The 27,418-nt window shown below is 47.6% G+C and overlaps 1 protein-coding gene and 1 long non-coding RNA gene across 3 annotated transcripts in view; both read left to right on the top strand.

The window, feature by feature from the left end:
• The first annotated feature begins 36 nt into the window (after positions 1-36).
• Positions 37-2,666, top strand: LOC125715453 (uncharacterized). The gene is made up of 4 exons (XR_007384064.1): positions 37-134; positions 702-892; positions 1,076-1,235; positions 2,498-2,666. It is a non-coding gene; the product is annotated as an uncharacterized LOC125715453 (long non-coding RNA).
• An 11,920-nt stretch (positions 2,667-14,586) lies between these two features.
• LOC125715403 (integrin alpha-L-like) overlaps positions 14,587-27,418 on the top strand; it is a 50,874-nt gene continuing 38,042 nt past the window's right edge. The window contains exons 1-2 of one of the 2 annotated variants that reach the window (XM_048986834.1): positions 14,587-14,886; positions 16,342-16,441. In XM_048986834.1, the coding sequence (XP_048842791.1) occupies positions 14,835-14,886; positions 16,342-16,441 (152 nt within the window). In that variant the 5' untranslated portion in view covers positions 14,587-14,834. Of the gene's footprint in view, positions 14,887-14,916; positions 15,017-16,341; positions 16,442-27,418 lie in introns of those variants that run through there. The other variant, XM_048986835.1, reaches the window with a different exon arrangement.

Consider the following 27,418-nt stretch of genomic DNA (forward strand, 5'->3'; position numbering starts at 1 on the left):
TTAAAAATATCTTCTGGTCTTTTTCCTCTTCTCTCTAGTACCCCAATTTCCTCAAGGTTGGGCTAATTCATTTACCCAGCAACAATCATTACAACAGCCACCAAGAGTTTGGAGCAATCAAACTTCATCTGAAGGTAAGTTCCATAAATGTGTAATTTAATAATTTATATAGATTTTTTTTCAATGGAAATAGTTTTCCATTGAAAAAAGGTATTGTGTGTGTGTGCGCGCATATGCATGTTATTTTCAACATACATGCACACAACCAGCGAAATAGTAAATTAGTCCAAAACTACTTTCCTTTGCACAACCCCATTTATACATGCACAGTATATGTACTGATTGTTCATTCTTTTCTTGTGTTTCCAGTGTGGATTTCATGTGTCGGTAAATATTTCTTTGGTTAGCATCCTGTTAACTCTCTTACCAGTTGCTGTCTGTATCTTTGCAAAGGATTCAGATACATGAGAATACCTTCAAAACTTGGTCAGGACATTTAATGTTACTTTATAAAGTAAAGAGTAGGGTTTATGATTTGACTAAATATCACATCACAAGGTAAACTCTAGCAGGCAGCTGACACTGGCAAATATCACCTGGTATGACTACTGGAAAAATAATTCTCATTGTCAATATCTGATAAAATCTTGCTATAAATCAAACTTACCATAACATTGCAAATGCCTCTTTATGTGTTTCAGCACTAATTCGGGAAGTCCTAACAAAGCAAGAAATGATCCTTGAGCAACAGACATTTATTTTGCGTCTTCTTCAAGCACGGCAAAACACCCAGGATTGTGAAATTGAAGAAGGGCTTCTGCCAGTGCATGATATAGAAGCGCTACAAAACGTAGAAGTACAACTTAGTAATGGAGAATTCAAAGAGAGATTGGTAGGTTTTTATATATCTTAGGGGGGAATACCACTTTCTGTGGTCACTATTTTAAAGTTTAACAGCCACTTTTGGACTTTATGATTAACTTTTTTTTTTTAAATGCAAAGTGAATGTGTCTTGTTCCATCAGTCATAAAGTTTTGGTGATTTGTGACTAAATGTTTTGGTGTGTCTCTCGTAGATGAATCACTTAAGTCTTATTGGAGGGTGTGACATAAAGGATGCAGTCTGGCGGCTAATGAGGAAAACAATTTCCAATAGCCTTGCTAGAAACATGAATTGGAAGGGGTTGAATGGGAAGACATCATTTGCAGCACTGCGATTGAAGGATGTGATGATTGGTAAATGTATATGCAAACATATCATATGGGTCATTAGCTGGACAAGGTGGTCGTTGAGAAGGATAAAATATATGGAACACCAGAACACTCAAATAAACAAATAAATGTAACCCATCACCACGAAATGAGTCTTATGGGTGCAGTTCTATCAGTGCGACTTCAGACTCATTTTGTGGCGATGGGTCATATATTTGGAAATAAATAAATATTTCAGTAATTAATTAAATGTGTCATTTTATTTAACAGTTCAATAAATGGAATTACATTTCATAATATGCAAAAGTGATTGCTTACATAATTTAAATTCTATTTCACAATAAAGTTAGACTTCACAATGATGTATTTCTGAATAATGGTGCACTCTTTCAATCACTTTGAGGGGGGCGGTGTCATGCCCGGCTCGTCCGCTCCTCGTGTGTGCCACGGCCCTGATTACCCACGTGTATTTCCCTGATCGTCTCCAGCTTTGTCTAGTTACTTTGATTAGTCCTGTGTATTTAAGTCCTGGTCTCCCCGGTTTCCCTTGTCCGTCATTGATGTTTGTATGCGTGAGATGTTTCCCCGTCCGCGCTTCCCAATTAAACTCCCGTTTTGCCCCGTCTTTGCCTGTCTGCTTGCTCCTTGCACGCCTTACCCGCACGATCGCCTGCCTGCTTGTACCCGATCGTGACAGGCGGGACTGAGCTTGTGATTTGCTAATCCCATGTGATCCATTATTCAGCCTAGCAGATATAGGAAATACTTTGAAAAGCTTTGGAGGACGTAATTATTTTATTTATTGAGATATTTATGTATGTATTTATATACACATATACATTTACTTATTTAATTTTGAGTATTATGGTGTTCCATAAAATATGACTTAACATTGCTAATAACTTAACATCTATAAACTCAGTGACAAAAGCAAGTTAAGCACCCAGAAATAACGGCCTGATTTGAATGTATGATATAATCATTGTGATAGTCACATGACCTTTCACCATGTGCAGATTTATTTCCACCACTCCAACTGGGTGCTTAACTGTTTTGTCACCAAGTATAAAAATCTTTAAATAAATGAGAGTTTAATACTAGATGAATTTTTGGATATGTTGAAAAACTAAATTTACATATTTCCCTGACTGGTGTTGCTGCATTGAAAAGATACATCTTAAAACCAATGTCTATTCATGGATTATTTTTAAACTGGCATAAATTTGTTTTAAAATCTCAATATTGTATGTATTTTGAGACATATCTGTTACTTTCTGCCATTTTAGCTGCAGTTCGAAAAAATCCACTGATGTCCAAAGCAACAGATCATGATCTGGAATCTGTCATGAAAAGATGGCTGCAGCTTGCTTTAGATCGAGAGGGCGGCAGAAAACGGCGGCAAAAAACACTCATAAAATGTCTCTCTTGTTCAATCAACCACCCACCCACTTTCACCCACCAGTATGTGTGCCAGATGTGTCTATGCTAATATTCACACACTAGTCATTCATTTTGTTTCTAATATTCATTAAAATTTAGGATGAAAAAAAAAGCAAAATTTTAAATTTTGTGAAATATTTTTCATACCATGTGCTTTGCTGTTCTGAATTTTCTGAATTTGACTGATGTTTAAAAAATAAAACCAACTGAAAACGTATTGTTTTGCTTTTTCTTCACTGTAACGCTAAGTGTAGTTCTATGTAATTTGAAGTACTGCAATTTGTAGTTTGATCATTACTTCAGCCAGCTCTGTGCTGTACCGTTACATAATACGTGGGTCAGACCGGGGCCAAGCTACTTTACAATATGATATCTTACATAAGGCCCAGATCTGGGGGGCTGGGGATCAGATCTGTACTGTACCTTTAAGAAAACATCATTTTGTAGTGTCTGGGCCACACCCCCATTCTGACTGGCGTGCAGTATGTGGGCCAGATCTGGGCCGTACCTTAAAGAATAAGTCATTCTGTAGTGCCTGTGCCATACTTGGGCCAGACTCTCATTATGATTGTTGTGTGGTATGTGAGCCAGATCTGAGCCAGCTTTTGAAAATAAGTCGGGATGCTGTACAAATGCCAATTCTGGGCCGAGGACCCAAGCGGGTTGTGGGCCAGAAGAAACTACAGTATGTGGCCATCATCAGAGCCAGCATAATTTTGCTATCTGGGTACTTATTAAGTGCAACAGTCAATAACTTACGGGTCACACAAATCAGAGAAATGAAATATCCAAATGAAGTTCTGCCTGACCGCGGCACTTTTTCATTTCATTTTTTTAATGTCGACCTAAAAACAAAAGTATGATAAACAACCCGGTATTTGTTTTTTGGTATCAGATTAGCAAACAACATGTGAAATAATGAATTGTTTTTTGAATTTCCGATTTTTGTTTCTTAATTGAATATGGAAAAAACGAATAATACTGTAGCGTTTTCTGGGTTTTCGCCACCAGGGAGTAATGGAGACAGTCGAGGAACTTTGCTCAACAGGAGAAAAGTCTGTGAGCTTTATTCCATCAGCAAAGAACAGAATAAAAGCACAGCAAAGGCAAGCAAAGGGCTAACTCTGCCACAAGCTTACTTGCTCGCTCTCCCCTTTTACACACAAAAACCCTGCCCAGATACACAGTACTACCGAGGATCCCGTCCACCTTAGCCTGTGTGTGTTTACAGAAAAACCACCCAAACACATTTCCAAACACGCCAGAACCCAATTACATTAACAAATACTAACAACTTCCCCCCCCCAAAACAACACAAACAACAACAACAGGAATCACAGGTAAACAGATTCTCCCCCTCGGTGGGAGCAGTGCATTATGGGTGCCGCCGCCCCCTACAGTCCAACTCCGCTACACTGCCCCCACCTCAGCTGCGGATGTCCCCATACGCAAAGTCCGTAACAAAGTCTGCAAGGCGCCGGGGCCGGCGGCGACGCCTCCGCGGCCGGTCCCCAGCACCACGCTCAAAAGGAGTTGGAGAGACAGGGGACGGGGGCTCGTCCTCAACCTGCCCTCCCCCCCCTTGAGTCTCTACCGGCGGAACCGATGGTTGGTAGGGAGCGAGACGGTCCCGGTGGAGGACAACCACCCGCGGTCTTCTCTTCAAACGGACCCGATAGGTTACATCAGACAGCCTCTCCAACACAAAGCACGGGCCCTCCCAATGGGACATGAGCTTGGGTGACAGCCCCCTCCTCCTCATCGGGCTATATACCCAAACTCTTTCCCCGGCCACGAAGTCGCGGCCGCGGGAGCGCACATCATACGCCCGCCGTTGCTTGGAGCCAGCGTCTGCCAAGGCCCGTCGGGTCAACCCATGGACCACCCTCAATCGCTCCCTTAACTCATAAAAATAGTCCAGCCCTGGCCTACCTGGAAGTTCCGGTTCGGGCGGAGGGCCGAACACCAAATCCACCGGCGTCCTAAGCTCCCTACCAAACAGTAGCGCCGCGGGGGTAGACTGCGTAGACTCCTGCACCGCAGTGCGGTACGACCACAGGACCAGCGGCAGGTGCACGTCCCAGTCTCTCTGGTGCTCGCTCGTGAGGATGGCGAGCTGTGTGGCCAGGGTCCGGTTGAACCGCTCAACCAGACCATCGCTCTGTGGGTGGAGGGGAGTGGTGCGGGTCTTCCTCACCCCCAACCGCGAACAAACCTTGCTGAAAACCTCAGCCTCAAAGTTGCGGCCCTGGTCGCTGTGGAGCTCCTCCGGCACCCCGAAACGGGAGAACATCTCGTCCACAAGGACGGCCGCTGTAGTTGCCGCGCTCTGGTCGGGGACCGCGTAGGCCTCCGGCCACTTTGTGAAATAGCCCATGGCCACGAGCACGTAGTGGTTCCCCCGGTCTGTCACAGGGAAGGGGCCCAGCACGTCCACGGCGACCCGTTCCATAGGAGCCCCCACCCGATAATCCTGCAAGGGGGCCCGGGAGCGCTGTGACGGACCCTTCTGGGCGGTACAAGTGTCACACTTGTGGACATACAGGGCCACGTCCACGTGACAGCCCGGCCAGTAAAACCGCGCGCGCAGACGGTTTAAAGTTTTGGCCGTCCCGTAATGGCCCGCTCCCACCGCTCCATGGACTAGGGGAAGGACCACAGACCGCAGGGACCTGGGGACGATGAGCTGGAGCACTGCCCTCGCGCCATCTGCCTGTGTCCAGCGGCGGTAGATCAAGCCGTCCCTCTCGACCAAGCTGCCCCACAAGTTCCAGGTCCCCGTCCGAGACCTCAGCCCACTGCGGATGATGACCGGTCCGTAGCCACTCTGCGACCCGGCCCAAGGTGCTGTCACGGCTCTGCTCCACCCGTAACCGCTGCTCGTCCACCTCCTCGAGGACCTGAGGGCGCGCCGTGCACACCGCGGCCAGCTGCTCCCCCACGCTGTCACGCAGAAACGGCACTCCCCCTCTGAGCACGGCCGCCGGGACAGGGCATCAGCGTTGCCGTGCAGGCGGCCCGCTCGGTGCTGAATCTCGAAATTGAAGGTCTGTAAGACCTCCAACCAACGCGCCAACTGACCCTCCGGTTCCTTGAAACTCAGCAGCCAGGTGAGTGACGCATGATCCGTCCGGAGCTGGAACCTCTGCCCATACAGGTACGGGCGGAAGTGCTTGAGGGCCGCCACCACAGCCAACAGCTCCCGTCGCGTGACACAGTAATTCCGCTCTGCCCGAGAAAGCGCACGGCTAAAGTATCCAACAACGTGCCCCCCCTCCTGAGACAACACGGCCCCCAGCCCCACATCGCTGGCATCGGTGTCCAGCACAAATGTCCCTTTGGGATCCGGGTAATCCAGCACAGGGGCGGAAATCAGTGCTGCTCTCAAAGTCAAGAAAGCACGCTCACAATTACTGTCCCACACGAAAGCTTGCCCCTTTTGTGTGAGACAATGTAAGGGGCTTGCAATCGTGGCAAAGTCCCGCACGAACCGCCTGTAGTAGGAGGCCAACCCCAGGAAGCTCCGGAGCTGGCGGATGTTAGCCGGCACAGGCCAGTCCTTGACAGCGGTAATTTTGGCCGGGTCTGTAGCCACCCCCTTTTCACTGATCACATGCCCCAAGAACGTAGTTTCCCGGCGGAACAAATGACACTTGTGCGGGTGCAGGCGCAGGTTGGCGTGCCGTATGGCGGTGAACACCCCCTGTAGGTTCCCCAGTGCCGTTTCGAAGTCCTTAGCGTGCACTAAAAGATCGTCCAGATAAACCACGCAGCACGAACGCGGAATGCCCCTTAAAACCCTGTCCAGGAGTCGCTCGAACGTGGCCGGAGCGTTGCATAAACCGAACGGCATCACTCTAAACTGCATTAGTCCGTGCCCAGTGGTGAACGCCGTCTTTGCCCGCGCCTCCGGAGCTAGTTCCACCTGCCAGTAACCGTTCCGCAGATCCAGTGAACTGAACCAGGTAGAGCCGGCAATCCAGTCTAGGGCCTCGTCAATGCGGGGGAGTGGATATGAGTCTTTGTGTGTCACCGCGTTTAGTCTCCGGTAGTCCACACAAAATCGCCACGAACCGTCCTTTTTCCTCACCATCACCACCGGTGCCGACCAGGGACTGGAAGACGGCTCGATCACCCCCGCCTCCAACATCTCCTGCACCTTTTGCTCGGCAGGGCCGCACTTGGCCAGCGGTAGTCGGCGCGGCCGAAGGCGGATCGGCTGCGCGTCACCAGTGTCGATGTGGTGCTGGACTAGATTGGTGTGGGTGCAGTCCTTCTCATCAACTGCGAAAATGTCCATGAAACTGTCCAACAGCCGGCGCAGCTCGAGCTTCTGGGCTGGATTCAGTCCCTCGCAACTGCGTTTAAACAGCTGATCCACTGCTTGCCGATCTGGCGACAGTCCCGTACGCGTGGCACCCTCAGCCGACTCCGAGGGCCGTTCGCAAGTCCGCACCGGCAGAGGAGCCCCGGAAGTATTCCACCCCGGCTTGCGGAAGGGTATTCCCCCAGTCCGTTTCCCGAGCCGTACAACCCCCCGAGCAGTGTCCACCACCGCGCCCATCCGTCGCAACAAGTCCAACCCCAAAATGCACTGGTCCTGAATTCCCCCGATAAGGAACGAGTGTCCAAGAGTGAGTGGGCCCACCATGACTTGCACTGTCCTCCTGACTGGCATAGTCACTCTCTGTCCCGTAACCGTAGTGATTCCCCACCCATCTGTCCCCTCGTCCGCAACAGAGTCGGTATCCGCTAAAAGTCCGGTATGGATCAGCGACACGGTGGAACCGGTGTCCACCAATGCACGACATGGCACGCCGTTCAGTTTACAGTCCACATAAAATCCGTCCTGACCAGTACGCGCACTAAATCCACAGAGCGGGGAAAAGGAAGCTGAGGCGGGTGGCGGCTCCCCCTCGACGCCACCCCGTCTTAGTTTAACTGCTGCTGGGGCACGTGGTCCAAAGGCGTAGGAGCAGGGCAATAGCGAGCAATGTGCCCCAGCTCTCCGCAGCGGAAACACCGACGTCCTGACCGCGGCGCGACGTTCGGAACTCCAGTCCGCTTGGGCGGCTCCGTCGCTCTGCAGACCCTCGCATTGTCGCCGCTCGCCTCGTAGGACACCTGCCGGGCCCGTTCCGCCGTGGTGCATGCTGTGCGCTTGTCCGCCAGGATGTGCTCGGCCCGCTCAGCCACATCCACGGCCTGCTCTAGGGTGCAGGGTGCGGAGAGCCGCACATGTTCCCGCAGCCGCTCCGGCCGAAGACCGCGTAGGAAGGCCTGTAGTGCTAGCTCTTCCTGGATGGCCACCGGGAAGTCTGGATGGCCCCGCTGTGCCAGCTGTCGAAGGTCAGAGGAGAAGGCGCCCAGTGTCTCACCGTCGTGGCGTTGCTTGGCAACTAGCTGGGCACGGGCGTCCTCCAGGCAAACCCGCTGGCCAAACCGGCTCTGTAGGGCACTCTCGATGGCGGGCCACGAGCTCTGTTCGTGCGGCAGGAGATCGTCCAGGACCCGCAGCGCCTTCCCTTCCAGGGTTAACGCAACCCGGACCGCAGTCTCTGCCGAAGTCCAGCCGTTGAACTCCGACGCCAGCCGCACTTGGGTCAGGAAGGAGTCCGGCGGCTCATCACCCTTGTACGGCGGAAGTTTCACTGTTGAGCCGCCGGGCTGTCGGGGCCGCTCAGTGGTGTCATCTTCTGCCGGCCCTCGGCGCGTGCTCAGCTGCTGGAAGGCTGGGCCAGCCGCGCTGGACCCCACCGGAGGACCCTCAGCTGTCCTCTGATGCTCTGTGACCCTTGGAGTCTTCTTCTTTAGTCTGGCTCCTTCTAGCCGCCGGATGAGCTCTTCGATTTCCTCGAGCGTCGAAATCTCCATGATCCCACTCCTGACACCAATGTAGCGTTTTCTGGGTTTTCGCCACCAGGGAGTAATGGAGACAGTCGAGGAACTTTGCTCAACAGGAGAAAAGTCTGTGAGCTTTATTCCATCAGCAAAGAACAGAATAAAAGCACAGCAAAGGCAAGCAAAGGGCTAACTCTGCCACAAGCTTACACTGAAAAAAGCGATGCTGAACATTTGTATATATGACATAAATTAACTCTGTGACATTAACAATAACAATCCTTGTTTGTATCTGTACATAAAAAATAATCATTTGAAATTGATATGCATTTGTTCAAACTACAATATATTGTATGATTTTTCATTTACAAGCGTTTTTAGGTTATCCCAGTCGATCTTCGCAAGTTCAAACACTCAACAAACAATAAGCTTGTTTATTTAATTTCATATTTTACGTTGTTCCGTAATTTCGCCAACTGATGCATTCTGGGTCTTGCATGGGAAACACGAGTGCCACATTCCCGCAGGCTGGACGTGTGCTTGAGTTCACGGATGTTTAAGGTAAGAATAAAGTTTTCCAATGATGTGAGATTGTCACGATCGGGGTGTAGCAGACGGGCGATCGTGCGGGTAAGGAGCAGGCAGGCAAGCGGGACACGGGGAAAACGGGGTTTTATTAGGGGAAACCGGAGCAGGACGGGAAACAGACATTGACAACATCAATGACGGACGAAGGACTCAGGTAAGACACGGACTGAAATAGACAGGACTGAGCAAATGAACTGGATACAGCTGGGTACAATCGGGAGAAAACACGTGGGTAATCAGGGGGCGTGGCACACAGGAGGAGCGGACGAGCCGGGCATGACAGAACCCCCCACCAAAGGCGCGCTTCTCCGGGCGCGCCAAGGAAGGGGGCGACGGACGGGACACGGGAACCGGGACCTGGAGCAAAAAAACAGAACCATCAACGAGAGATGGGAAACAGGACCGAGGCACAGAACAGGGCAAGCGACAGGACATGAGACAGGAGCTGACAAAGGGCCGGGAAGGCAGAGAGACAGATCAGGAAGGGAGACACAGCGGGAACAGGAGGAACAAAAGGACCAGGAGTGAACGAAGGGAACAGAGGAGGACGAGGAGCAGAGACGGGAGGAACAAAGCGAGGGGGAGCAGAGACAGGCAGGACCAAGAAAGGGGAAGCAAACGAAGGAGGGACCAGGGCAGGAGAGAAGGGAGAGAAGGCGGGGGAACAAAGGGGAGCCCGTGGGAGCCCTAGCGGGCGACGGGCGGCAGCCGGAGAGGCTGGAGCCGGAGGGGACCGAGAAGGGGCCGAGGAGACAGGGCGAGGGACCCGCGGAGGGGCCAAGGAGGGAACAGGAGGGAGCACCGGGGAAGGGGACGAGGGAGCAGGAAGGGGCCAGGGCGAAGGCAAGGCGAGGGGGGGAGCCGCCGAAGGCGGCGACGTCCTCCGACGGGCCGAAGGTGGGGGCCCCGCAGGCGACTGAGGAGCCGCCGTCGGGGAGCCCCCCGGCGACCGACCAGGCATCGGAGGGGGGAGCGAGGCAGGGCGACGAGGCACCGGAGAGGGACCCGCAGGCGACAGCCGACCCGGAGGGCCAGGAACCGCAGGCGCCAACCGAGCCCCAGCGCAGGCGAGGCAGGGCGAGCCAGGGGGCAGGGCGGGCGGGACCCTAGCCCTGCGTCTGTGTCCCCTTCCCCTGCGGGACACAGACAGGCCGAACCTAGGTTGGGGTCGACGTCGCCGGGGCGAGGGACAAGGGGTCACAAGTTCTGTCCCCGAGGGGTCCCATTCCAGCTCCTCCACCTCCAGAGAGGGAGGAGCTGCGGTGGAGTCTTCGAGGACCTCCTCGGGAACCGGGGCCAAGGGACTTGGAGCGGGAGTAGGAACGGGGCCAGGAAGTAAAGTCACTCGGGGCGCCTCGGGAGCTGCTGCAGGCGGAGGGGGCGCCTCGGGAGCTGCTGCAGGCGGAGGGGGCGCCTCGGGAGCTGCTGCAGGCGGAGGGGGCGCCTCGGGAGCTGCTGCAGGCGGAGGGGGCGCCGGGACAGGAACAGGAGCGCGGTCAGGAACAGGAGCGCGGTCAGGAACAGGAGCTGGCTGCAGTGGGGGCGCCTGCCCGGGAGCTGCAGGTTGCTGCAGTGGGGGCGCCTGCCCGGGAGCTGCAGGTTGCTGCAGTGGGGGCGCCTGCCCGGGAGCTGCAGCAGGCGAAGGGGGCAGCGAAGGCGGCTGCGCAGGCGGCGGCGGCTGCACGGGAGCGGGGTCCGCCGGCAATGGCGGCTGCACGGGAGCGGGGTCCGCCGGCAATGGCGGCTGCACGGGAGCGGGGTCCGCCGGCAATGGCGGCTGCACGGGAGCGGGGTCCGCCGGCAATGGCGGCTGCACGGGAGCGGGGTCCGCCGGCAATGGCGGTAGCGAAGGCGGCTGCGCAGGCAGCGGCGGTAGCGAAGGCGGCTGCGCAGGCAGCGGGGTCCGCCGGCAGCGGCGGCCGCACGGGAGCGGCGGCCGCACGGGAGCGGGGTCCGCCGGCAGCGGCGGCCGCACGGGAGCGGGGTCCGCCGGCAGCAACGGAGGGAGGTCCTCCGTACTGGCGATCGCCGGTCTCCTCCTTCTCCCTCGCTGGCGCCTGGCGGTGGCGGGAGGCGGCGCGATGTCCGTGAAAACGGACGGCGGAAGAAAGGCTTCCGGCTCCGGGTAAGGGTAGAGGAAGGGCTCCTCGTCCTCGTCCTCACTGGAGAGCCAGTACTTCCCCTGCGGGACTCTCCGTCTCCTCCGCTTCTTTTTGTGGTCCGTCATTCTGTCACGATCGGGGTGTAGCAGACGGGCGATCGTGCGGGTAAGGAGCAGGCAGGCAAGCGGGATACGGGGAAAACGGGGTTTTATTAGGGGAAACCGGAGCAGGACGGGAAACAGACATTGACAACATCAATGACGGACGAAGGACTCAGGTAAGACACGGACTGAAATAGACAGGACTGAGCAAATGAACTGGATACAGCTGGGTACAATCGGGAGAAAACACGTGGGTAATCAGGGGGCGTGGCACACAGGAGGAGCGGACGAGCCGGGCATGACAGAGATAGTGCTATCTTTTTCAGCTTTAATAATGTTTTATGTAGTTTTTTTTCATGCTCTGGCTCGGGACACCCGCCAACAGAACTTCCAAAAATGGCACGCAGCCCGATATTAATGCATTGAATTTCATGAAGAGCGTAACTATTTTTGAAAAAAGGAAGGTGTAGCTTGTCTTTTTTAACGTGTTTTCATGTAACTAGGGACATTTTTCCTCTATTAACAAGCTAATTTCTTCGAACAACCGTCAGTTAAGTAACAGCTGAATGCCGGAGATTTCCCGAACAGAAGATCCGGGGGCCTTTTACTTTTTGTAGCCCATAAAACCTGTACGTTAACAGTCTCCCGCATGACTGAAAAAAAACATCCACAAATAATTTAAAACAAGAGAAAGAAATCTACCACAACTTTTAAGTAGAGACCAGATGTGCGCTGGTCCTGTTTTTTTCCAAGTTCAAGCATAGAGATCACCTGTCTTTCTCATTTAGCTATTGAGAAACAAATATGTCTTCCTGCATGAATGAAAAAAAAGTTTTCTTTTAAAGTAATGCTGCTTGTGCACCACTGTTATGCGTGTTTTTTTAATTTAAACTTTATAGTTAAGTCTTTTTTAAAATTTCATTTCAAGTATCATAGACCTGCTGCTGCTGTGTTTGTAATCTACTGCAGTCTACATCTAGGCCTCTGAATTCCTCATAGCCTGGTCTGTAAATCCTTAATTTATTCCAACCTGATAGTTTGCTTCTGAATGTTCTGCAGAAAATATAGAAGTAACACTACAGAAATGATAAATGTGGAAGACGTTTAATGATGATATTTAGGTCAAATCTGTAAAGTTGAGTCGCTAGTTGTCATGGATTTTGGATGTTTTATTATAGTGTGGTTTTGGTTAATTGCCATGGTCAGTAACTATGACTTTTCTTTATCAGCTGTCTCTAAACTGGATGAAGATATTCTACCAGGTGACTTTATAACTACGGATTAAGGTTTGTATACAAACACTTGGTTAGTTGTAGTATTGAATGTGAGGCAAAAATTAGTTTGTTTACTCTTGGGCCTGACAAAAAGTTGCGCATATATATATATATATATATATATATATATATATATATTTTTTTTTTACAACTCATACATTTGTGTTGCATTCTACTGAACAGAAATGTGTGTATTTTTGTCCAACCCATTAACATATTTAATGGGGATAAAATATAAAAACTAATATAACATATATTGCACTCGAGTACACCAGCTCCACACAGCCACCTAGTACAACAATAAACATATAGTATAATTATCCTCGGCATCTTTGTGGTCAGCAAAGCCAGAGAAGATCTCCCCAAGCTAGCTGGAATAGCCATCGAAGGAGCAGAAATCCTTTTTGGTATCCCAGATGTGGCTCATGCTTGCACCTATCTGATGGGCCTTCTCTATGCCTTGGACCTAAGGTACCCTAATAAACTGAAATATACATTTGAGGTCTTTCAGAAGATCTTTCTGGAGCTGGAGGATGCAAACAAAAAAATGTCTTCCAAAGTCCACGATCTCAAGGTCTGTTTGCATGCTTAAAAGCCATACAGATGACGTTGAAGGTGTAGATTTTGACTGAACTCACTCGTACCAAGTTGTGCTAATAGGTTTACACTGCATATTCTGAGGTTCCCCTAATGCTCTCAGGTTACACTTTTCATTTTCGTATCTCTAATATGCAGAAAAATATAAAATTTAATTTAAAAAGAGTATGCTGGCACATGCCTTTTTTTGTTATGTATTAATTTAATTTTTGAGAGATGCTGGATTTTGCTTTGATTTTTGCCTCATCAGTGTACAGTATCTGTAACCGTGAATATGAACGTTACTGTTAGGGTGTTCTGACCTCAAAGAAAAACTGTCAGTTTTGTTCTGATAGCATGTCTTGTACTGACAGCAATTATCCATTCAGTCAGTGTTCATAACTCTGTGGAATAGATTTTTTTTCTTTTATTGTCAAAACTTTTATTTTGTTTGAGCTAACTGACAAGTTTTGTTTTGGGTTTAGATGCATAAATAAACCTGAGATTGACTCTTGTGGGTCTCGTTAATAGTATGTGTGATAAATCAATCACTGGTTTGCCAAAGCCAAAGATGCAACCCAGTATCTCTTGTTTGGTGTTAACAGTCCACAATTTTAAACTTTCACATCAGATAATTTGATTTTTGTTCTTCAAAATATGACTCAGAGAAAATTATACAAATTGTTGATAGCAACTAATTCATTAATCAACTAATAGTTGCAGCTCTTGGTTATTTATCATTATGGTCAAGTCTTGGCTCCATGCACATTGATTTGTGATGGGGAATGTTACAGATAGAGGACATATACTTTTTGAGTAGACTAAACATGATTTGAGTTGTTGTGTCTGATCTACTTAAAAAAGGTAAGGCAACTTTTTGCATCACTTTATTATGTAAAGTAAAGCTAGTCTTTGTGTAGACTACTTGATTTTTTTGTATGTAAGAAATGAGTTTTGGTAGTAATTGCAACTTAATTTTACAAGTAAAGAAAACTTGGCTTTATTAAATAGATGTTAACTCATAAAATTAAGTTAACTGATTTGATAAACTAAGTTGGCTTTACTTGAAAAATAACGTTGATTTTACTTACTAAATTAAAGTTGGATTTACTTTAAAACCATAGGTTTTACACACAATAAATTAATTATCTTATACAAAGATTAGTCTTGCTTTATTTACACAATAATCTGATGCAAAAAGTTGCCTTACCTTTTTTAAGTAGATTAAGGTCAATATTTTTATTAGTGTACTTGCTCGCTCTCTACTTTTACACACAAAAACCCTGCCCAGATACACAGTACTACCGAGGATCCCGTCCACGGTAGCCTGTGTGTGTTTACAGAAAAACCACCCAAACACATTTCCAAACACCCCAGAACCCAATTACATTAACAAATACTAACAACCCCCCCCCCCAACAACACAAACAACAACAACAGGAATCACAGGTAAACAGATTCTCCCCCTCGGTGGGAGCAGTGCATTATGGGTGCCGCCGCCCCCTACAGTCCAACTCCGTTACAATACATTGATTGCCTGCATTTCGACCCTTAATTCTCTATCCGGTTCAGCTGCTGTATGGGGGATTTGTTCCCAAAATTAGAAGGCGAGGTAACGCCCAGTTATGGAATAGCGCAGGAAGTCGTTTGAGGACTCACAGTTATTCACTTTCATTATTATAGAAAAGGGACATAACAGCCATGGCTTTTGCTTATATATTACTCTTGTTCAGCTGCCTCTTTGGGGTCATGGGTAAGAAAGTGGTGCCTTTTTTTGGTTAACTACTGCTATAGCCGTTTTCATACGTTGCTCAACTTTTTTATTTGTATAGTCAATTATAAATAAAACATTACAAAGATATATTTTCGCCGTGCCAATAAGGGTAAGGGTTTGTGATAGTTACATTTCTCTTAAATCAATTGACAAATCTGGCTTAATTTTTGATTTAGTGATTATGTGTAGTCTTTACTAAGTGAAGTACATTTGTGAAGAAGCAAATTATACGGTTAAACAAGACGCCGTTAGTCAACAATCGTCACTTTTCCTTCAGATTATTCCACCATCATCGTAACGGTATTATATGTGTGCAGTATATGTGATACTTTTATTGTATATTGCACAACAGGAAAAGAAACCAAATAACTGAATTTCAACTTCTTAAATATATTCTCATATTTTGAAAATCGCAAGGTTTTTAAAACACCGTGTCCACCACGTCTTTTGCAGATATTTGGAATTTCGGTGAGTTTTTTATGGGACAGCTGAGGGTTAAAATTTACCTACAGAGCGAATTCTCCCGTTCTCTGCTTTATCCGTCTTGAACAAATAATTCTTTATCATGATATTATTAGCCTAACAATGTTCACCATTTCTTGCCCTGCACATTGAACTGACAATATTTCATGTGTAGGAAAAAAGATTATTATTAATATTGTAATAATAACTCTTAAGATTTACTGTGACATTCTGACTGTTATAATTCTAATCTTTCCATTAAGCAGCCCTATTAGGCGAACTGCCTGGCCGTATTTAAGCGACTTAAAATGATTACGTTTTTCTGATTACTTAATATAGCCATAATAAAAATGTATTTTTAATGTAAATCGTAATAAAAATGAAGTTCTTCCCGATCACAGCTTTATTTAGAAAAAAAAAACAGAACAACAGCACTCGTTCTAGACGAAGCTGAAGGGTTTAATTACACAGTTTTTTATTCGAAAAATTATAACTTTTTATTGATCCCCTTGGGGAAACTGTCTTTTTATGCCTACCTCAGCTTGCTCTTTGTGGAGTAAGCTGTGTGCGAAGGGCTGTCACCTGTTGGGGCGCTCAGAGAGCTGGGGCTTAAGGGCCTTGCTGAAGGACCCGCAGATCTGCTGAGGCTGGGTTTCAACCAGTGATTTTCTGATTACAGGCATACAGGCTTAGCCTACTGAGCCACTAGCTGCCCCCTAAAAAAATCTGTCCTTCCTTAAATAGACATAATCCATGTTCTGCCACATTCACAGCAGTTTCTCTTGTCAAGTTCAAAATGTCTGTTTGAAAGCTTAGTATCTGTTTGTCTGTCTGCTGTCTGTCAGTTTTTTCTTTTTGTAATCGTTGCATTTTTGGTAAACACGTAACTCTAAATACCATAATTGTGATAATGAAAATTAAATCAAAATCTGTAAATTTTTGGTTCTTAAAAAGTTTCCTTTGTATGTCCAGCGTTCAACATCGATGTAAAAAACGTCAAAATCTATGAACTGGATGGAAAGGACTACTTTGGATACCAAGTTTTGCAATACAGATCAGAAGATGAGAAATGGTGAGTGAGCTCTGCAACATTTCATATGTATTTTTATTATAAAGACAAGAGAATTATTTGAACAACATTGTAAACATAAAGGGGTAATTGTGTGTCCCCCATCGACTTAAGTCTGGGGTTTACGCACGCTTACGCTAGATATGTACTGTTGGTGGTGAAACACCAAAATATGGGCATGCCACTTGTAAATGACCCTTATGTACTTTCTTCCTCGGATCTAATTGCTTTAAAGTGCATGTCTCTGGATGGTTGTATGAAGTCACGCTCTTCAATGTTCCTCCAAATGCAATATTGCAGTATTCAGAAAACCGAACAAAAAAAAACTTTTTATATGTATTATACATTTAGAAGTAAATTTTACAAACCAAAGCATGTGAATAATTATATAGGCCTAATTATATAAGAATTGTACACAATAGTATATATGAATATATGCTTATATACAAGTATATAATACGATTAAGCAGGATTCAAGTGACATCTGCCTTATCACATTTCATGTACAAATCATTTAGGCTAAACAACTGCTCAATTAAAAATAATTATTTGAATTAATTTTAAGTACAAAATAGGATCAAATGAAGTAGAGTGTCTTCGCAATCTTACAGTGTATGTGCTGGTGCTGCTGTGGGAGTGGGTCAGCCAGAGTCCTCGTCTTGATGTATTTCACCTGACCAACACTGAATGCATCATTTCTGGGTGGATCATGAAAAGCTGGGTTTCAACACTGGAGGCGAGTTTTCCATATTTTCATAAACATACTGGAACTTTAGTCAAACCCAGGCATCAAGCCAGTAAGAAGGAGATGAAAAATCTTTATTTGAACAATAGCACTTTTTTATTTTGAGCCTTTTAAAAGGACCAAGCACGACCATTAAACACTAACTCAGCCACACTCCTGACACCCTCTGCCCACCGTGCTGGACGTTCCAACCACCCATACCACACCCGGTGGTCGCACACAACACACAACGCCAAACATTATACATGACACTTCAATACAGCACAACACAATAACAACACAATTTAATTACACATAACTATTTACATTGAGTCAATGACAGGACTGGGGAAATGTACTGAAACGCAGACTGAAATACAGAGGATGCAATGGAAATAAGAAGAGACAGTTGATAACAATCAGAATTTCACACGAGGTTAATGAGGGGGCGTGGCACACAGGATGATCGGACAAGCAGGGCGTGAGAGAACCAGTATCAGGGGGCAGGACGAGCCAGGGGAGCATGGCGAGCCAGGGGGCAGGACGGGTGGGACCTGGCCATCACAGGGCACACGCGCACACCATTCACTCACATGGGTAATTCAGCAACTCCAATTCGCCTCAGCGTATCTTTGGACTGTGGGAGGAAAACGGAGTACTCGGAGGAAACTCCATGATGACATGGGGAGAACATGCAAACTCCACGCACATGTAACCCAGGCAGAGACTTGAACCTGGGTCCCAGAGGTGTGAGGCAACAGTGCTAACCACCATGCCGCCCCCATTTGACAAACCATATAATTTAATTTATAATGTTAACTCGTTTAGTTGACGTCGTTTAATCGGCTAGCTTATAACATGGCGCCAACATTTGTCGCTACATAAATGTTGACAAATAACTCTTCCGTGGCTGGTTAGCATTGCCAACCATTGTTCCCTCGTGGTCACTATCGTTAGCTAAGTGGTGGACTCGGTCACAGTTAGCAAGCTAACTAGTCACAGCAGGTTGAAGTTCGTTATAAAAAATACCTAAAAAGCTAACATGAAGGAAATATATGAACATAACTTATCCTGATTCTCTTACCTTTATTGACCTACTTTAACAAGTTGGATGTTTCTTTGACCACGCATCAAGCTGCTGGCAGATTTTGAAATCCCGCATTCTGAGCATGCACAAAAGTGTCTGCAAGGGGCGTGGATATGGAAATACAAAACAGAAACACTCAGTGTTTGGAATTTAGAGGCTGTAAAAATTCTGAATGTGATGTGACAGTTTACGCCATTACAAGTGGAATTGTATATGTATAGTTGTGATCATGATTACTATTTCAGAAACTGATGCAAGGGAGCATATGGTATATATTTTTTTTTATTCCATTTATTTCAAAAGAGGTTGAATTCATGAGCATTAAACTGAATTGACAATGTCCAAAAACCTAGATTTTCAGATATTAAACTACATATCAACGCTGAAGAGAGGTTGTAGTCAGACGTCCAGATATTGAACCTGATTTGCATGTCGTGCAGACGTATGGATATAGTCCTGGATGCACTGACCCCATTTAACCATGATCTGCACATCTGGGAGACGTCTCATGTTTACTGGGATGATGTACTTTGTTTTGACTTTACACAGTACAATCACATTTTCCGTGGAAGCATTAAATTATTGGATTGAATCCACGTGATTCATCTTAATTACTTTTTTCAGTGTACATCTTTGAGTTGAGTGTAGTGAATAGGAACCTTCAAGCTGTAATCCATGACTTCCTGGTTAACAGGGATATGAATATGAGGTGACACAGACCCCAAATTCCCTTAGTCATCCATTAACATGGCAAAGATAAGAGAACATATAAATCAAATGAGGGAGAAGTGTGTTGACCTTCATAAGTCAGGGGATGGGTATTAAAAAATAGCTACTCACCTTAAAATGCCAATTTCTACTGTTAGGGCAATAATAAAAAAGTGCAACAACTGGAACTATTACAAATCTGCCTGGAAGCTTTTTCGTCAATTAACCATAAACGTAGGCATCCAGTATTTGCGAAACACTACCACAACTATGACTGGAACCAAATTCAGTGGTCTGATGAAATAAAAATGGAGCTTTTTGGCAATATACATAAGGTGGGTTATGTTTAAAGCGTAAAAAGAAGGATGGCTATAATGAAATGAACTTTATCCCAAATGCAAAATATGGTGGAGGTTCTGTGATGTTGTGTTCCTCCAAAAGCCGTGGAAACCTTGCTAGGGTGCATGGCATTATGGACTCCATGAAATACCAGGACATTTTAAATCAAAATGTGGCTGTCTTTGCCAGGAAACAAAAACTGGGCCAAACATGCACTCATGGGTGAAAATATCATTGAACTGTTGGGGGAGGCAATAAACAAAAAAAGGGCAATACCTGAGGGGGGTACAAAAGATGCCACTAAAAGTACTGTTGTTCTTGTATTAAATGTTTATAGAGGAAACCCTTATCACAATTACATGCTTGATAAGTGATTGGTAAATAACTTAAGAAGGCATAGACAAATGTTTTAAATATATTATAAAGTAATTACTTTCATTCATTTCTTATGAAGACGTTATCAAATTGTCTTTGATATTATTGGGGACTTTTTCAGTGCACTGAAAAAAACGGTTGTATGTCCATCTTCATTTTTTTGCCGTTTTGGCTGACTCAAACAACACACAGAACATGCAGGTTGTTTATAGTGGGGAAAGCAGCAACACCCATTAATTAGCTAATAAAGCTAAAGAGTCACCCACACAGTAACAGACGGAACAAGATGCAGTCTGGTTACAGATGTACATGTGTGATATTCTATTGAGTTGTAGAAGTAAAGAAACATGTTTGGTACATCTGTTGTTTTAAGTGAACATTTGCAAAGTAGCTACTTACCGGTCATCAGCCAGCACTGAGACACAGACACTCATACCGAGGTAATGGGTGTGGTAATGGGATTGCATGCAGTGGGCACATCACTGTGAGGGAGGGGGGGAGAGAAATCTTTTGAAACTGAAAAAATAATTGTTTTGCACTTATAATTTGTACACTTGCTTTCAGTACACATCATTATATTATTTAAAATCATACAGTTGGGTTTACAATAGCCCTCATGAAGGGGGGGGGGGGTCCTGACCCCCCACCTCCCCCAGGATTTATGCCTCTGCATACATTAGGTCAGGGGTCCCCAACAGAAGTACCTGACTAGGGGTGCATTCCCCAAAAACAGTTAGAACTATGCAGACATGATGCGAGTGTTTTCAGAAACAATAGTTTGAATGGAGGTGTGTTCTTCACTTGCGTGTCTGTTCCTGTCTCTGGTGCCCCTCTGCTTGTCTGTCCTGTTTTGGTGTAGCATGTTTTGTCTATATTTACCTCTTCTGTTCCGTAGTCCCTGCTAAGGGTCCTACTTGCTCCTAGTGTGTGTCCTGTTTGTCTCCACTACTGTCCTTGGTCCTACCATGGTCTGTTCTGTGCCCCTAGTGGTGTTCTGCATCTGGTCCTGTATCCTGCGTAGGCACCTCTCTGGTGTTTTGTCCTGTAGTGGAGCTTTGGCCCTCTAACCGCAGTGTGGTGTTGGTCCCACATGTCCTGTTGTGTCTTGTCTGATCCGGTGTTTCACCCGTTTTCTGCCCTGTCGTTCAGTCTCTTTGGGTCAGTGGCTCCTCTAAAATGTCATGAAGAATTTATTTTAAAATGTACTGTTGTATTTAGAATGCTATTATGCGTTCAACTTTATGGCAAATTCTTTCAGAATCAGCAGTTTCTCGAATGGCTGTCCAATGTGATTTTTTTTCTCTTAGTGTTATGAAAAAAAAACAAAAAGCAGGGTGATGCCAAATTGTAAGAAAAGACTGATAGGACAGAAGAGAAATGGGGAAAAAATAATAATAAAAAGAATACAATGACAGAACGATTAGATTCAAGATTCAAAGCATTTATTGTCGAAAGTACAGTGTCACGATCCGGGGTGTAGCTGACGGGCGATCGTGCGGGTAAGGAGAAGGCAGGCAAGTGGGATACGGGAAAACGGGGGTTTATTCGTGGGAATCGGGGCAAGGGACATCAGGAAACATCAATGACAGACCAAGCAAACTGGGGAGACCAGGACTTAAATACACAAGACTGAATGACAGCAAACGGAAACAGCTGGGTACAATTCGGGAAACACACGTGGGTAAGCAGGGGGCGTGGCACACAGGAGGAGCGGACGAGCCGGGCGTGACAGAACCCCCCCCCAAAGGCGCGCTGCACCGGGCGTGCCCGGGAGGAGGCGAAGGACGGGACGAGACCAGGGAACCAAAACCTGAAAAACAAGAACCAAAACCATCAACGAGGGACAGGGAACAAGACAGACAGGCAAAACTGACACAAAGGCAGAAGCCAAGACAGGACACTACACAGGACAGGAAAAGCGGACAAACAGACCAGAAAAGGGGACACAGAGGGAATAGGCGGGACAAATGGACCGGGAGCGAACGGAGGGAACCCAGAGGGAGAAGGAGGAACACACAAAGGAGGGACCAGGGCAGGAGAGAAGGGAGAGAAGGCGGGGGAACAAAGGGGAGCCCGTGGGAGCCCCAGCGGGCGACGGGAGGCAGCCGGAGGGGCCGCAGGCGGCCGGGAGGCCGGAGCCGGAGGGAACCACGGAGGGGCAGAGGAGACAGGGCGAGGGACCCGCGGAGGGGCCAGGGAGGGAGCAGGAGGGAGCACCAGGGAAGGGGACGAGGGAGCTGGAAGGGGCCAGGGCGAAGGCAAGGCGAGGGGGGGAGCCACCGCAGGCGGCGACGTCCTCCGACGAGCCGAAGGTGGGGGCCCCGCAGGCGACCGAGGAGCCGCCGTCGGGGAACCCCCAGGCGACCGACCAGGCACCGGAGGGGGGAGCGAGGCAGGGCGACGAGGCACCGGAGAGGGACCCGCAGGCGACAGCCGACCCGGAGGACCAGGACCCGCGGGCGCCATCCGAGCCCCAGCGCAGGCGAGGCAGGGCGAGCCAGGGGGCAGGGCGGGCGGGACCCCAGCCCTGCGTCTGTGTCCCCTCCCTTTACGGGACACAGACATGACCCCAGGTCGGGGTCGAGTTCGCCGGGGCGAGGGAGAAACAGTCACAGGGGGAGAAGGGACAGGAGCGCGGTCAGGACTTGGAGCGCGGTCAGGACTTGGAGCGCGGTCAGGAGCTGCAGGTGGCTGCAGTGGGGGCGCCGGCCCGGGAGCTGCAGGTGGCTGCAGAGGGGGCGCCTGGACAGGAACATGGTCAGGCTGTGGGGGCGCCGGCCCGGGAGCTGCAGGTGGCTGCAGAGGGGGCGCCTGGACAGGAACAGGAGCGCGGTCAGGAACAGGAGCTGGCTGCAGTGGGGGCGCCTGCCCGGGAGCTGCAGGTTGCTGCAGTGGGGGCGCCTGCCCGGGAGCTGCAGCAGGCGGCTGCAGAGGGGGCGCCTCTGCAGGAACTGGAGCGCGGTCAGGAACTGGAGGTGGCTGCAGTGGGGGCGCCGGCCCGGGAGCTGCAGGTGGCTGCTGCAGAGGGGGCGCCGGCCCGGGAGCTGCAGCAGGCGGCTGCAGAGGGGGCGCCGGCCCGGGAGCTGCAGCAGGCGGCTGCAGAGGGGGCGCCGGCCCGGGAGCTGCAGCAGGCGGCTGCAGAGGGGGCGCCGGCCCGGGCGCTGCAGCAGGCGGCTGCAGAGGGGGCGCAGGCCCGGGAGCTGCAGCAGGCAGCGGCGGCAGCGGCGGCGGCTGCGCAGGCGACGGCGGCAGCGGCGGCGGCTGCGAAGGCGGCTGCGCAGGCGGCGGCGGCTGCACGGGAGCGGGGTCCGCCGGCAATGGCGGCTGTACGGGAGCGGGGTCCGCCGGCAATGGCGGCTGCTCGGGAGCGGGGTCCGCCGGCAATGGCGGTAGCGAAGGCGGCTGCGCAGGCAGCGGCGGCCGCACGGGAGCGGGGTCCGCCGGCAGCAACGGAGGGAGGTCCTCCGTACTGGCGATCGCCGGTCTCCTCCTTCTCCCCTGCTGGCGCCTGGTGGTGGCGGGAGGCGGCGCGATGTCCGTGAAAACAGACGGCGGAAGAAAGGCCTCCGGCTCCGGGTAAGGGTAGAGGAAGGGCTCCTCGTCCTCGTCCTCACTGGAGAACCAGTACTTCCACACGGGATCGGGGTCGCGTGTGGTCAGCCTCCGGGCTGGAGGTAGGGCGGGTACTTCCCTCTCGTCCTCAATCGGGAGCCAAAGCCTGGAGAGCGAGCAGGCGCCGAGACGGATCGTCCCCTGCGGGACTCTCCGTCTCCTCCGCTTCTTTTTGTGGTCTGTCATTCTGTCACGATCCGGGGTGTAGCTGACGGGCGATCGTGCGGGTAAGGAGAAGGCAGGCAAGCGGGATACGGGAAAACGGGGGTTTATTCGTGGGAATCGGGGCAAGGGACATCAGACATCAGGAAACATCAATGACAGACCAAGCAAACTGGGGAGACCAGGACTTAAATACACAAGACTGAATGACAGCAAACGGAAACAGCTGGGTACAATTCGGGAAACACACGTGGGTAAGCAGGGGGTGTGGCACACAGGAGGAGCGGACGAGCCGGGCGTGACATACAGCAGAAAAGTGCATTTCTCTGTGCAATGAAATTCTTTCTTTGCTGTCCACACAAAATGCCAAGGTACAATATAATACAGAATATAATTAATAAATACTTTGAAGTGTAATGTGCAGATGTCAAGAAATATTAACTGTGCATTTGTGCAAATTGAAGGAGATGTGCAAAAGAGCTTAATGTGCAAAAATTACAGTATGAGGTAGGTGATGATGTCAATCATACATCTCTCGGCTGTTAAGGAGTCTGATGGCAGTGGGGAAGAAGGAGTTGTTGAGTCGGGAGGTTCTAGATTTCACACTTCTGTACCTCTGTCCTGAGGGCAGAAGTGTGAACAGACCTTGTCTAAATCTAAGATTTCAGACGAGTGGAAGATGGTTCATGCAAAGTCATTGTAAATACATAACTTATTTTTGGAAGAACCAACATTTTGGTCAATGCAATACAGTCAATGAATGATACTGGAAGGTACATCCGATGTTGAAGGTTGTCCTGAGACAACAGTCCTGAGATGAGGTGTATAATTCATATTAGCAAGTTCAGATAGGGGAGCGGCATGGTGGTGCAGTGGTTAGCACTGTTGCCTCACACCTCTGGGTCCCAAGTTCGAGTCTCCGCCTGGGTCACATGTGTGTGGAGTTTGCATGTTCTCCCCATGTTTCCCCATGTTATACTATACTGTAAATGTGCTAATGTGACAAATATCCGTTAGGCGATACTGTACTCTACTTTTACAACAAACATTTGTTTGTTTTTTTTTAATGTATCAAGCTAACTTTTAAATGGAATTAAACTGTTTTGGGAGCATGACTGTGTCATATTTAGGGTTTAAACTATAGAAATAAGCACATTTTACCATTTTTTGTGACTCGACCGAACATCCACGAATCCTCCTCATACCTGAAGGGTTCTGAACCGTAACCTCACGAATGTCTGAGGGCTCACTGTACTTCACTGTAGCCTCATGTTTTTAATCAAGTGACTCATGTTTGCAAGAATGACTAAACATAAGTGTAATAGGCTGACTGCCATGCTTTCATTTTCTAAATGAAATTCAATTAGGTTTACAAGGTAAATGAAACAGTCCATGTTCCACATTTTGCTTGTTGCCAAAATTAATCATTTTGCATTGATGAGGGGAGAATACTCGTAGCTCAAATGCTTGTGACTTTCTAAGCGCTATTGTTTTATTTAACTGCCTGATAGGCAAATAGACCCCAGAATAAAAAGAAACTATGTCTCTATTGTACATGCTGTCATGTCCTGCCTACACCTCCACCTGTCCCACTTGTCTGCTTCTTAGTGTGACCCTAAGAAGCCATGCCTGTCACTCGTTTGTCTTACCTCTCGTTCTTAACCCTCATGTTGATCACTCCCAGTTGCCTCTCATTAGCTCCCTCGATAGCCCCATATATGTATATAACCTTCCCAATCCTGTGTTCCAGTCCAGTCAATTAATGTTCATGTTGTTCATGTTCTAGTACTCCAGCTTCTGATCCCTTGAGGTCCTGTTTATTTACCGTCCTTGTTTAATACAATAAACCCATCTGTTTTGCCAAGATGCCTGCCCTCAAGTCCTCTGTCCTTCCTATCATGATACACAGTGATGGACTAAGGTTGCTGCAAGGACATGGGCAAAAATACAAAAGGGCATCTACTGCACGACGAGCACCCCCCTCCTGCTAGTAGAATGGTATGGTGAAGTTGTCTCATTTGGCACTTTTCCACTGTCACCAAGAACCAAGACGTAGCTGAGCTGTATCCATGCTGACATGGCCCTATTACCAGTAGAAATGTCAGAAAAGTAGAGAAATAATTTTTTTGCACGTCCAAGTCAAGTTTCAAGTTTTTACTTCCAAGGTTTCATGGTTATAATGTGCATTCTTTCATCAGCTACATGCCTGTTTATAACATTGTATTGCTGTATCTAAGGAACTGTAAGCATGTACTGCATCTGTTTGCATACAGTATCAACACTGAATAGATATTTGACATGTACAGTAACTTTAAATAGGCTAATGCAATACAATACAAAACAAAAAAACAAGGAAATCTTTCTTTTAAAGTTAATAGCTGTTTTTTGCAGAAGTTTTTCTGCTGTGAGCTGGACCCAACCATGATGCAACTAAAACTGATGACAGATCATTTTCACATGTTTATTTGCAGAAATAAATAATAAAATACAGCAGTTACAAATATAAAACCCGCAGCAAGCTAATTAGGAGCATGACAAGAATGCTCCTTATGATAGACTGTTGACCAGTGACTTTCCTGTCCTAGTCGTTCCTCTGAATACTCAGCAGAGTGGGTCAAGTAACTGTAGCTCCATCTGCAGTGACACCAGTGATTCTACAAGGATCCGCATACCATCTGATTCCTTCGGTTAATACATTCAAATTCGCCATTTTATTGTTTCACTCTATATGCAGGGGGAAAGTGGCATAGTAACATAGCCTATAATTGGAGGGAATCGGTGTAGAGATTTTTCCTATGTTAAACATTTTTAGAAGTATAATTAAAATACTGACACTAATGAGTACATACAACAGTAGAAGTACGAGCCCAGGAGCAATTTGTGTTTTTACTAAATTTAAGTTCAAGTTAAAGATAATTACACAGGTCTGCAAAATCAAAGCCGGTGATCCACCTTCTGGTCATTGGAAGGTACTGCTCCCCCCACAGGCACGTGCCTAACTCATACTTGGAGAGACACTACATATTGAATCGTTCCCAGTAGGGCTTCCGCCTAGGAAACAGCATTGAAACTGCCTTGACTAAAGTCCTAAATGACATAACAATGGCAACTGATGCTGACAGGGTGACCGTGCTAATGCTTCGGGACCTTAGTGGTGCTAACATGGTTGATCATTCTGTCCTATTACAAAGACTTAAATTTGAGGTTGGGTTGTGTGAAACAGTGTTGAAGTGGTTAAAATCATACTTAACTAATCATCAATATGTTCAAGTGTAAGATACTGGTACTGCATCGTCAATGTCATCGGTCAAATATGGAGTACCACAGGGATCAGTGCTTGGTCCTTTACTATTTTCCCTCTACGTCTTGCCATTAGGAAACAAAATTAGAAAACATAATGTTAACTATCACTCCTATGCCGAAGACACCCAAATATACATTTCGGTTACGCCTAACAGCACCACACCTGAACTTCGTTGTGAAAAGCGTTATATAAAAATAGATAGTTATTTTCAATTCAATCATTCACGAAATGCATTTCATCTACAAAATGACTGTTTCATTCACAGAATGCATTTTGTATGCGAAATTTAGATGACATAATGCATTTTTTTAATGAAATGACTTTCTTTTTATTCATTAAAGCAAATACATTCTGTCTTCTGTCCATGAAATGCCGGTTGCTGATATCAATGCTGTACACAAAATGGAGCATTCCTTTTGATTTCTGGGCCAGAAGGAAAGTGAAGTCTTTATGCTTCTATGAACAAAATGTAAATCCAGTTTGTTTTTCAGTGGACAAAACGCAGCATGCATTACTTGATTTCATCATTAATTAGTGCTTTTTGTGGCAGAAAATGTATATTGTGCATAAAAATGAGCACTTGACTCTTGGTGCCCCATAGTAGCCAACATTAATAAGAAAACATTTGCTAACTGTCCATAGGCGCTAAACCTGAACTTGTCTTTTACA

This window comes from Brienomyrus brachyistius, chromosome 20, assembly GCF_023856365.1.
Source record: "Brienomyrus brachyistius isolate T26 chromosome 20, BBRACH_0.4, whole genome shotgun sequence".
Taxonomy (NCBI): Eukaryota; Metazoa; Chordata; class Actinopteri; order Osteoglossiformes; family Mormyridae; genus Brienomyrus; species Brienomyrus brachyistius.